Source organism: Phocoena phocoena, chromosome 13 (genome assembly GCF_963924675.1).
Source record: "Phocoena phocoena chromosome 13, mPhoPho1.1, whole genome shotgun sequence".
Classification (NCBI taxonomy): Eukaryota; Metazoa; Chordata; class Mammalia; order Artiodactyla; family Phocoenidae; genus Phocoena; species Phocoena phocoena.
This window is the reverse complement of record NC_089231.1, coordinates 79,287,159-79,300,053: the sequence shown is the minus strand read 5'-3', so window position 1 is coordinate 79,300,053 and position 12,895 is coordinate 79,287,159. Positions and strand designations below refer to the sequence as shown.

At 46.1% G+C, this 12,895-nt stretch overlaps 1 protein-coding gene and 1 non-coding gene across 2 annotated transcripts; one reads left to right on the top strand and one right to left on the bottom strand.

The window, feature by feature from the left end:
• Positions 1 to 2,048: 2,048 nt before the first annotated feature.
• Positions 2,049 to 12,497, bottom strand: RFC5 (replication factor C subunit 5). Its single transcript, XM_065889893.1, has 11 exons — positions 12,421 to 12,497; positions 10,753 to 10,817; positions 10,344 to 10,480; positions 9,136 to 9,215; positions 8,468 to 8,541; positions 7,100 to 7,259; positions 6,267 to 6,348; positions 5,745 to 5,874; positions 5,096 to 5,173; positions 3,222 to 3,276; positions 2,049 to 2,145 (listed from the first exon to the last, which is right to left on the bottom strand). Exons 1-11 carry the CDS (start codon positions 12,486 to 12,488, stop codon positions 2,049 to 2,051), a joined length of 1,026 nt encoding a protein of 341 aa, XP_065745965.1. The 5' UTR covers positions 12,489 to 12,497.
• On the top strand, positions 11,349 to 11,421 carry TRNAG-CCC (transfer RNA glycine (anticodon CCC)). The gene has a single exon. It is a non-coding gene; the product is annotated as a tRNA-Gly (tRNA).
• Positions 12,498 to 12,895: the final 398 nt, after the last annotated feature.

Sequence of the window (12,895 nt, the reverse complement as noted above, 5' to 3'; positions counted from 1 at the left end):
CGAATGGGAGTGTCCGTCGTTGATGCAGATGCAGAGGAGGTGTCGGTGAAAGTTCTCTCCTGCTGGTCAGAGCCACTTTGATGTGGACAAGGGCTTTCCTTCCTCTGACCCACGGGACAGTTTTCACAGAGCCGTCTATGGTGAGATATTACTTAGCTTAACTAAAGTCCAGGTGACTCAGAGGCCGTGCTCCTGATACAGACACTAGACTTGACTTTTTTTTTTTTTTTAAGAAACAATGGCGTGCATGTGCCGGAGGCCAGATTTGTGTGTCACGTTACCCGGGACGTATTCCTCAACTGCATGACTGTATCAGTGGCTACTGAGTTATCTGTCAGTTGTTCGCCAGTTAGCATATTTATTTGTATTTTCTCAACAGATGTTAAGGTACAACTGTGTTTTTCTCAATGGTATCTAAAAACCATAGTACTTAATTCCAACAGTTGTGAAGATGTCTCTTAATTGTGTGAAGACTTGGTGTCGTCATCATTTCAGCTGATCTTCTTCTGTACGAGATCTGACTTGACTGCTTCACCTCATTGGACTCATCCGCCAGTCTCAACTCTGCCCCTAAACACAACTAGCTCCTTCAAAGTACTGTTCTTCGTGGCGTATAGTTATCTAATGAAGACACCTCATTCAAACAAAATCTGCCTTTGGAAAATTTAATATATTTTAAATTATTTTAAAAGAAATGCAACATCTTATCCTTGGCTTTCTTACTAGGTGCTTTGTGGAGGCCTGTGTACCATGATAAAACGTGTTGAAAAAGCAGAGGAGTCTCTCCTCTGCTGCCTTTGTTGCTGAAAGAAAAACATTTCAAGATGAGAGGCTTTCATCGAAGGAAAGAAAGTTAAAAGCTTTTGGCTTGCCGTTTCATTTTTTCCATTAAGGAAAGAAAAAACCCACCTTTTAAAACTAGTGAGTACAACAAGACAGCTGGGAATGGATTGGGCAAAATTAAGTTTTGTGGTTATCTTGAAATATCATGTACAGTGTAGTCTGAGAGGCTCTGGGCCGCCTCCTTGAGCCCCTCACCCCACACCCCCAGCCATTAGCTTCAGACTTTGCTTTTGTCCTTTGGCAGCGAGGCCTATGTGTGTGATGCACATAACCAACTTCTCCCTTTTGATAATATAAGAATTGGACACCTTTATAAACAGCCTCCAAAGAAAGTTGATTCTCTGATATCAGGGACGGAGGAGGCTTTCTCATATAAATGCAAGTTGAACAAGTCAGCGTCTGTACGATTGGCTGAGGAAAGAGGAGTCACTTGGAACACAACAAGCAAGCTGCTTTATTCTTGTGCAGAGCACTACCACACACGCTGCACAGATGCTCGCAGGGAAACTGCAGTACATTTGGATGAAATAGGAAGCGTCTCAGTCCTTCCAGCACTTGCAGGTTTAGAGTCCGGCTTAGTCTTATGTGCCCTGGGTTAAACAAGCCAGTGTTGAATGACCTCTGGCCCCAATAGCATCATTTAAAATGAATGTTTTCGCTACTGTCCACACCACAATTGGGAACCTGCTAGCCACTCCTCTACTTCAAAAGGAGAAATAAAAAGGCCAGTTTTAAAGTAAGAAAGAAGATTGAGTCCACTTTATAAGAGTATAATAGTTGGGGCCAGAAATCCATTAACACCTATTTAAAGTAGCGCCACAGATTAGATTTACAAACTTAACTCTGAAGATGTTCTTTTTACCTTGAGTTGGAAGACACTTGGACTGTATTAGATTTGAAAGCCTGATGTTCCAAATGGGGTAGCCCATTTCCTATCACCCAGGCAACTGAAGGGTAAAAGCCTTAAGGCTAAAAAGGTTTTACTTTTTTTCCCCCCTTATAAAACACAAATGGGCAGTGCAGTGACAGAGCTGTACCTTAAAACTGCTTTGTACATCCCTGCTCCGACCAGCCACAAACACGGTACTTTGGGTACACGTCTGCCCACCCATGCCTGGAACAATTTTCCGAAAGTGGGGGTGACTGTGTCCCCTGCTCTCAGTCACTGCTGGGCCTGAGAATAGGCAGCAAGTGGTCCTCAGCATCTAGGCTTCTGTGACAATCAGGTCTCTGGTGACTTGAAAGGCGGCAATGAGGGAACTCAGCTGTATCTTCTCATTGGTGCCAACAGAAAGTCTGTACCTAAAAGAAATCAAACAAAAGGTAAGAAGAGAATATCACAACAGCTGCCTTTTGAAGAGAACAACAGCAGACTGAAAGTTGGCCAGAGAAGGATTGGAAAGAGGTGAGAGAAGTTCATTCTGGGCAGCAATCTCGTGCATGTCCCCTAATGTTTTTGTTGCCTCAAACACGCCTTTATAAATTTGATTCAAACTGGGGGCGGGGGGGGGGAATATTAAATTAAAAAAAAAATTGTTCCCAGTAGCAGTGTTCTGAACTTAACTTTGTTCAAGCTCTACACCGATATGCAAAATTTATGTGTTTAGGCATTATTTCTTCACCTGCAAAATGCATCGAGAGGAATTATAATTAAGATTCCCTTCCTCGTAATTCACTGGGAAGTTTGGCTGCCGTCCGTATCTGTGGTTCTGTGGTCAATAGAGCAAGACACTGGTATTTCATCTTGCCACCTTTCAAGTGCCCAGCCATTGAAAGCAAAATCACGCTACTCACAGTGTAGTGATAAGAAGTGACCTAATTGGTACGTGTGAAAGCCAACGACGGCAAATTAGTTGGCTTACGTGGACATCTATTTTGAACCTAGTGCTTTTGTCTACTTAAATGATAGCTGCCAGCTTCACTGGGGGCTAATAACTGTGTTTACTGAAGCAGGCAAAGTGGAAAATTGAGTTTATGTTTACTTGCCCTGTAATATGCTTTCGTATGCCAGAAGGCCTTAATAACAGCTGGATAGCTGGCCGTCCCCAAACGACCTAGATGTCTGAACTGAAGCAGGCTTCCCAAATAACAAGAGCATGTCTGGAACCAAGGTGGACCAGGCGTCTGAGGTCGAAGGAGAGGCCTTTATCTCAAATGCGTAACCGAGTTGTACCTGTCTTTGTGTTTATCCACGTTCTTCACATAAGCAGCTCACACCCTTCCCTGTGCTTCGTTCAATAATTCAATTCCAGCAAAAACTAAACTCTACTGTATATGAATGATTTAGACAAAACAGTTGAAACCAAGCAAGGAGAAACAAAAAACTCACAATGGGGAAAAAGAAGGAAAAGAATTAAAACTGGGAAATAAATACTCACTCAATGTCTGCCATTTTGGTCAATAAATGTATTCGAACTGAAGATGGAAAGTCAACTGGGGGAAAAACAAAATCAAATGAGTGGGGTCTGTCATTACCTACTATATATAAAAAAAAAAAATCACAGAAGTATGAGTTTCCACATCAGATACATAAGACTAACCTCTTGAGGCCACAGATCTCAAGATACCACACCTCCAGGAGGTAAAAATTGCATAGGTTTTCATAGTTTTTATTCATTTTAGTCTTCGTAGGGTAGCCAAAAAGAAAAATGAGCAGGTTCCAGAGTGATCATAAGATGGAAGAGCCATCCACACTGCCCTGTCAGCACTGGGCCGCTCTGTAAGTTACTGTGAAAGCGAAGTTCTCACTTGCTGTCCCAATTTTTTTTGTTGTTTTTGTTTTGCGGTACGCGGGCCTCTCACTGTTGTGGCCTCTCCCGTTGCGGAGCACAGTCTCCGGACGCACAGGCTCAGCGGCCATGGCTCACGGGTGCAGCCGCTCCGCGGCATGTGGGATCTTCCCGGACCGGGGCACGAACCCGTGTCCCCTGCATCGGCAGGCGGACTCTCAACCACTGCACCACCAGGGAAGCCCTGCTGTCCCAATTTTAAAAACAAACATAACCACTGTAAAGCAATTATACTCCAATAAAGATGTTAAAAAACAAAAAACATAAATAATTGATTTTTCAAAGTCGGTTCATGCTCAGCGTCCACAAAGTGCAGAGCTGGGCCTGAGCCAACCATGTTCTTGGGCAGAATTTCACATGCCAGCCAGCCAGGGAGAGGCCTGGAAAGGCACTGGTGGAACAGTGTTCGTGGGCCCAAGTGTCTGCAGGTGGCTGCTGGACAGGCAGAGCTTCTCCACAAGGCTGAAGAGCACATCGCTTAGAGCTCAAAGACACACTCGTGTCTGGTTCTCCCCCAAAAGGGCCAACTGGATTGGTCTGGGGTGATTCACATGTGCTCTCAAGGTAGAGAAGCAATTCTCTGTACAGGACATACGACCAAGTGTGGAACTAAAGATGGTTTAGTTGAGGCTGCTTTGGTTTTGTGAAGCTAGATCTTCGTCCTCCTTTCTTTTTGGGGAAAATAGCCTTTTAGAAATATAAACTCCAACACACCGCTGTAAAATACAGACCCTTGGAGGAAATAAGTTAGCCTTTAGGAGTTTCTTTCCTGTTTTTCCCCAGCATTCTAGAAGTCAAAAGAGTATCTGGGGGGCTTCCTTGGTAGCGCAGTGATTAAGAATCCACCTGCCAATGTAGGGGACACAGGTTCGAGCCCTGGTCCGGGAAGATCCCACATGCTGCAAAGCAACTAAGCCCGTGTGCCACAACTACTGGGCCTGTGTGCTACAACTACACGCACCTAGAGCCCATGCTTTGCAACAGGAGAAGCCACCGCAATGAGAAGCCCGTGCACCGCAACGAAGAGTAGCCCCCACTGGCCACAACTAGAGAAAGCCCGCGCACAGCAATGAAGACCCAATACAGCCAAGAATAAAATAAATAAAATGAATTTATGAAAAAAAAAAAGTATTTTTGGAACAAGGTTTTAAAAGCAAGACACAGACACACAGATATTGGGTTGGCCAAAAATTTTATTCGGTTAGTGAATACGTTCAATGAAGTTCTTCACGAAAATTAAAAATGTGTCTTTTAGTTTTATTTAAACTCGAATGAACTTTTTGGCCAACCCAATAAAAAAACTAAATAGCAAAACAAAACTGAAAATGAGGGGCCGGGTTTACACCTCTTCATTCCTGTTTCTGTTTCCAAAACGAAGAGTCACATTCCCTCTCCAGCCACCCTCAACCCCAACGCATGCCACCTTCTGCACAGCTTCTGAACTGCGGAAGAACCTAGGTTACCTCTGTGCACGAACAGGTGTATCTCTGTCAGGATGTCATGTAATGCCAACCCCTTTAGAGTTTTCAACTCCATGATATCTAGAGAGGAGCAGTTAAGGCAAAGGAACAAATTCCACAACAAACACTGCAGAGAATGACTTGAAAGTAGGGCTTTTCATGCCAATACAGCTGTTTCCTTCAATCTGAAGTTGCACGTGTTGGACCCCAGTTCTTATTTTTCTGTTTTCATCTCCATTGAGGGAGATGAAAGATATCTCTGTCTAGTAGAGAACAGAACCAAATGCATTGCCCAAAAGGCTTTCCATCACTACAGCTAGATTTTAATTTCATAGCAAAACAAGAGTAACACTAACTGCTTGAAAATGACTGCACCTTCCACCCAAGGTCTAAGTGCTTCCCTCCCACCTGAGAGTTAAGCTGCTTCAAGCCATACCCAGCTCAGGGCCCTTCAGGAACAACTTGGGGCATGAAAGACAAGTACCCATCCCCCCCACAGACATCTTGCTCCCATGACAAGCTGAAAGGTGTCCCGTGCAGCCGCTTGTCTTTTGCCAGTAGGGTGTAGGTGCTGCCTGCAGCCTGAGCTTGTGAGGCCACGTTCAGGCCTTGGGCATCTAATGCACTGACTGAAGGACAAGAGAAAGGATACTCCTGTAGGCCGTGGTGAAGTCTTGATTCAACATCCAGTCCAGAATGTTGGCGATGTCTGACTTGAGTGGGTGCCCTGTGCAGGTGTAGACGGTCTCCTCTGTCACCTTCCCAAAGGCCATGTTGGTGCTCTGGGCAGACAGGGGGAGAGTCACCACGGCTGCTGCAGCCACTGAGCTGCAGGAGGGTCAGGAGGAAACTGCGGAGGCAGCAATGCGGATGGGCACGGGAGAGCTCGAGCCCTGTACTTTTTACACTGCTAAGAGCTAGCCGCATCAGACGAGGCCACTGCTTGTCGGCTACATTACTTTGCAGAGTCCTTCCCTATCTTTCCTGTATTTGCAACAAATTATTCTTTCAATTAATCAAAACACAAAGGTGGGCGTACATCCTTGACATACTATGAGATGTCTTACCAGTTCCAGATTTCTGAATTAACACATCGGTCATGCTGTTGCTTATGTCTTTCTTGAAAAAGTATTCTGAAGCGCCAACTCGAGATGTGCTAGGAGCAGTGCCCTACCTGCAAGATGTTCAGAGCCCTTCGCATGTCTCCACTGGAAAGAGTTACGAGCGCTTTCATCCCGTCTTCACTTATGTCAACTCTGCAAGGAAACAGGCAGGAGGGATATAGAGGCCCTGAGAGCACAAATGCTCCCCGAGGGGACAAGATGGACTGTGAAGATCAAGGCTTTGAAACAATGAAAGAGAAAAAAGGGAAGGACGGAGTCAACAATACTCTCCTGATTTACAGGCTCCAGAACTTGCTCTGGCTACTGGGGACGTGGGCCTCACGTGAGTAGTCACAGCCCAGTGCAAGTCTAGACGTGGGCCTCACGTGAGTAGTCACAGCCCAGTGCAAGTCTAGCAAGACCACCATTTGGGACCAAGCATTGCTGTGTTGAGCAGGTAGCTTTGGATTCTGTTCTCTGGAGAGGAGAGGGTGCTGGCGAGATCTGCGCTCGCAGAGCCCAAGCACCCGTCGAATCAGCAGCAGCTCGGGCTGGCTACTTGCTCGGCATCTGATCACGCAGAATGTGATGTCTCAGGACCTGCCCTGCTAGTTGAGAAAGGCCACAGGCTTCTTAACGGGAGGGACCTGGCAGCGCGCAGTTTCCAAAGACAAAGAGTAGGAGGAAAGTGGGACCGCTTCTAGGGGAGGATGATGGACTCCAGTAAGGAACCAAATGACCTTTATGAAGAATTACCAGGGCGGCCGACAGACAGTGAGGTTTACCCTGTGCCAGGCTCTCCCGAGTTGTTTACAAACGTTATCGCCTTCAGACGTACCAGTAGCTGCCTTACGTGACACCCAGTCCCCAAGGCCCCCCTTTCCCTGCTTTTCAACATACTTACTTCTCTTCTTCTGCGACATATTCCAGGCGGGGAACCATGAGTTCAGGGGTCAGGGGACCGAATCGGAACCTTGTACACCGGGACTGCAAGGCGGGGATGATCTTTGACAGATAGTTACAGATGAGGCAAAATCTGGTATTTTCAGTAAATTTCTCAATCACTGGCAAGGGAAAAGAGAACCACCTCATGTCCATCCTGATTCTTCAAGGGACCCAGAAACCCTGAACTTTCCTATGGTCACGTGAAGCGGGCAATCAGGAATGCAAACAAGTGGGAAAGCTACTGCAGCGAGAGACGGTGAGCCTGGAGACCAACCACTCTCTCCCCAGAGCTGATGCACACGTCACGTCCACGGGACTGGACAAAATGCTTCCTTTTCCATGACTGGCTGTGATCCCGGCACCCTTGCCGTTCCATTCCACTAAGATATGAAATCCAGTACGCCTGCCCTTTTGCATAAAATCCTATTTGGCAAAAGGATGATGTGCCACCTTCTACTGGGCGGGGGAGGGGGGTGGCTTTTTGCAGACTTTCCAGTGGACCTTGTCTCGAACCCTTAGAGCATTCGAGAAAGCATTAACCCGAATTCAGAGATGCCTGTGACACCAGTTTCATCCTGTCGGTACCAACGTTCTCACGCTGGGATCTGCCCAGACTGACTCCAGAATAAGATGCTGAAGAAAGGCAGCCAAAGCCTCTAGGACCGGAAGATATTCTGTCCTCCTCCTCCGCTTCTTAAACATGGGCTGCAATCCACCCCCCCCAGAATTCCTAAAGATCGCCTTCTCTCCTAGCTGTCTACCGCAGAATCTTAATGAGAGAGATCAAGAATGTCCTTGCAAAGACGTTAACTGCACCTTTAAGACCGACAAATCACAGTATGCTCTCCTTTCCCGGCCCAGTCGTTCTCCTGGCAAGTAGGGAGGTCATGTCGGCTTTCTGAGTGCAGCTAAGTTTCCAGTGTTATTTTCTTGGCTGTATTGTATCTAACGGTACCAAGAGCAGAAAGACCTATCTAGCAGTTTAGAAATGAAAGACTTCCCATTCCCTCCCATCAAACAGTACAAATTCCCGACCCTGAAATTGAACCCAGCGGAAAAGTAGGATGAAACACCAGTGTCTGGTCATACCTAAAAGTCCCCAAAAGGCTAATGTCTTTACGCTATTAAAAGGGGTAACCACCGGTATAGAGATTTTTGTCTAGGTCATCAGGTGGGATACACAGTGAAAGGTATCTAGAGATTTCGCTGGGCCAGAAGATGAATGAAAATTGAGAAGAAGCCACATCCTATCTCATGTCCAAAGTTGCTAACTCTCCTTCCAAAGCATTCCTCAGCCATACACACCGTACACGGCTGTGCTCCTTACCTCTCCGCAAGGCGTTCTGGGCGTCCTGAGTCATGGCATCAGCTTCATCCAAGATCACTAGTTTAAAGCCTTTCCTAGGAAAACAATTGGTACCACCTAAAAAGCCTTCTTCAATCTCCCTTTGACTTCCAGGCCCAAACCTACACCTTCACATTTGTGCCATCAGGCCCTGGCTCATGAAGTTCATTTCTCCTAGAACTCTGACCAAAGCAGACATCTGTGGTCAAAGCGCATGGAGGTCTAATTTCTGTATTTGTGTTAGATTATGTCCTCTGGAACCTTCATCTTTCTTCCACCCAGTAGCCTCTTATTCTATTCTAGTGCTGCTTTTTCCTCTTTTTCTTTTTTTACCACCATCCTAGTTATCCACCCTGATCTCAATTCATTTTTGTTTAAATTCAAACTAGCTCCTCCAGTCTTACGATGTAATGAAATTAATGCTTCCCCAGAGAACTTGCTAATATAGATTTAGATAATATTTTGTTTTAATATTTGCATTTTAATATGTCTTACCACCATTCCTGTACTTTATCTCTCTTTCATGACTGCTTTTGACAAAGCCTTTTTCTTTTCCCCTTACTTTTACAAACTGGCAAAGGAGAGGATTTAAGAAATTAAACTCACTGATCAAAATCTTTAGGGAGAGAAATTATGCAAAGAATTCTTACTTAAATATTGTCCTTGTGCTAGCAAAGCTCAGGATTGGTCCCCGAACGATATCTATTCCTCGGTCATCTGAAGCATTCAGCTAAATGTGAAAGAGAGAAGCCAAAATAAATAGAAAACGTGTTGGTGTGCTAGCTGTGAATTAATGTACCTTTTCATCAATCCTGTCATTAAAAATAAGATGACAATTATATTTAAAACTTACAACTCACTAGATCATTCCATTATACCCTGAAAGGCCAATCAACGTGTGTGTTTCCTCCCCCTTCTGGGGACAAAATCACTGACGTGCTCCGGGGGAGAATTAACTGGTCTGCTCACAGGGAACAGCGCCTCTGGCACGAGCAGAATGATGCTAATTTTAGCTACCGCAACCCAGAGCAACCCAGAAGTTACCAAGTCTTTAACACAATGAAGTAAGAACACTGGTGGCAGCAAGGTTCTATAATACAAAAGCAAGTTAAACAGTTTTTTTCTTACAATATTTAGAATTTCGTAAGCTAAGTTTATCGCTCGAGTCCTAGTAGTAAACAGACGGCATACTCAAATTCAGTAATTTGAAGAGGATTAAATGAAGAGATAGTTTAAAAGGTGCCGGTGAGGTGTGGGGAAACCACAAGGGCTATGCAATACCTCAAGGCCTACTGGGGCCCATTATCACCCCCAAGTCTTAAGGGGTTGGTGGGGGAGTGGCACTGGCGGGGTGTGTGTGGGGGAAAGGCTGCGTGCTGTGCCCTGCGGGTGGGGAAGCTGTTGGCCTGTGGTGACCCCCAGGGCAGGACCAGGCATCCTTCTCCCTTCCCCAACCCCTTCCAGGCCCCTGCTGGCCAAACCCAACCAGGAACCAGAGGGCAAGAGAGCTCGCAGTCGACACAGCTCAGCCTTCCGGGGCGGGGCAAGAAGAGCATGGAGCAACATGCAGAAGGGATCTGGGGGCACATGGGAGAGAGCCATCAACCGAGCAACCACTGAGGATTTGGGTAAAAGTTGGCAACAGCAAAGAAAGACACCCAGTCCTACCACTGCCCTTTAGCTTATACCAGTCCAGGCAAAAATGTCAATTATAGAAAAAAAGTGAATTAAAACATCTTATGTCTCCTTCTTTCCCAACCACCAGCAGGGCAACTAACTTGTAAAGTAAAACAAAACTAGCAGACCTAAAAGTAAGAGGCTGGAGTGGTTCGAGAGTAACAATAAACCTCCCATTTACCTCCAAGACCATGGAGCCAAATTCCTTATCTTTGTACAGCTGTTTAGCACAGGCCAGGATGGTGGATGTCTTTCCCGTCCCTGGAGGACCATAGAGAAGGAGGTGCGGCAGGCGGTCCTCACTGATAAACTTCTGAACTGAAGGTCAGGGGGAGAAAGAGAGAGGCCATCAGTCTCTGAGAGTTGCCTCATTCACTGCAGGCCCGAGTTGGGCTGAAGGTACTTCAACCATATGTTCAAATCTGGGTCAGATGCAGGAATGAAAAATCTGAAGGACTCAACTCTTAAAGCCACATCCCATAAAGCTCAATCAGATCCTTCAAAATTATTACTCAGTAGAGACAACATTCCTAAGAAGTGTATCCAGGTCCTTCGACTAGGATACCAGCTGCTGACACATGGATACATACTGGTACTCAAGATGTCCTGATGAGAAATGAGATCATCCAGTGTCTGTGGCCGGTATTTTTCAACCCTGAAATACAATTTAGCATTGATTACAACATATATAAAGGCAAGAACATTTTGTTATGTGCAAAAGAATCCTTTCATATCCTAACTAAAAGAGAAAAGAGATACAAAACCCTTTAACAGTGGTTCTCAACTGGAGCCATTCTGTCCTCCAGTGAACTCTTGATAATATCTGGAGACATTTTCCACTATCAAAGCTGAGTGGGGGGTACTACTGGCATCTAGCGGATAGGCACCAGGGATGCTGTTAAACATGCTGCAATGCACAGGACAACACCGATGCCCTCCCGCGACACCCCACATATCTGGCCCCAAATATCAATAGTGCAGAAAAACTGCTCTCATTTCATCTTTCCAGCTGTCTGCCCATAATCTCAACCTGGATGGGCACCTAAGTTAATCCAAAATTGAACTCATATCCAAATATAAATTAACAGATGAATGGATAAATAAATGGTGGTATAGCCACACAAGGGAACGTTATTTGGCAATAAAAGGAAATCAGTTACTGATATAAGAAGCCAGTAACGGGACATCCCTGGTGGTCCAGTGGGTAAGACTCTGCACTCCCAATGCAGGGGGCCCAGGTTCGATCCCTGGCTGGGGAATTAGATCCCGCGTGCATGCTGTAACTAAGAGTTCGAATGCCGCAATGAAAGATCCCACGTGCCGCAACGAAGATCCTGTGTGCCACAACTAAGACCCGGTGCAGCCAAAATAAATAAATAAAAATTTATTTTAAAAAAAGAAGAAGCCAGTCACAAAAGGCCACGTATCATATGACTCCATTTATATGAAATATCCAGAATAAGCAAATTCATTAGAGACAGAAAGTAGATTAGTGGTTGCCACGGGCTGAGGAAGGGGGGATTGGGGAGTTGCCAATGGGTACGGGGTTTCCATTCGGGATGATGAAAAATTTTGGAACTAGATAGTGGGATGGTTACATAACATCCTGCATGTACTTAATGCCACTGAATTGTACATTTTAAAATGGTTACAACTGTGAATTGTATGTTATGTATTTTTATTACGATAACAATAAACTGAAAAGAAACAACTTGGAGTTTTCCGAAATCCAGTCAAATCCATTCAGTCTTTAAACCATCACTAAGACACAGTTGTGTAAGTAGGATGGTTAAGAGTGCAAGCTCTGAATCTGGACCAGCTGGGTTCAAATACAAACTTATTTTCCAACTCTGGACCTCAGGCAAGTCATTTAACCTTTTGGTAAAACTGGAATAACAGTACCTTCTTCCTAGTGTCTTTGTAAAATTCAAACATCTAATAGGGTGCCTGCTAATCTAATAGAAAGTCACTTAAATAAAAGTTAACTAGGGAGCGTTGTTACCATCATCATCATATTATTCTAGTTTAGAATCTGACCAATAATCGTACCGAAGGAAGAGAATATTTTGGCAAGAGAGAAGAATATTTTGCCACGGAGGTCAATGTAGTGTCAGAAGACACGAGATCGAACCCCTGTGCCGATCGAACCCTGGGGCGGCGGGGCGAGGACGGGGTGGGGACCTGCCACTTGCCCACTCCGGCCACCACCTCCCCGCGCGGCCGACCCCCTTCCCCGCGGCTGCCGGGCCTCCTCCTACCAAGGCAGGTTCCTGATCTTGCCCCCCTCAGGCTGCTGCTGCTGCTGCTTGTGCGCTGAGGTCTCCATGACAGGGTGACGGAGGTCGCTGGGTCCGGTGGGTTTGTCGCCTCCCCCAGGTGCCTGCACCGCGACCAGTCAAGACGTGACCCCGAGACCCACGTACTTACAGTTCGCGCGCAAACGCAACTCTCGCGAGGTTTAGCTGCTGGCTTCCGGCTTCCTCCCCCGGTCCCGCCCCCTCCCCGTTGCTAAGGCCTCTGTTGCCTGGTTACCGGGAGGCCCTGGCCGTCAGCCCCGTTCCAACTCCGCGGTTCTAGCCGGGGCTGCCCTCTCTCTGGTGCGGCTTGGGCGTCCCGAGCCCAGCGAGCGCGGGAGCAGGAGAGGCAAGGCCACTCTTTACAGTTCTTGAATACAGTTGCCGTATGAAAAAAGGCTCCAAATACTTTTTTGGCCCCAAAGCTGGCAGGTGAGTA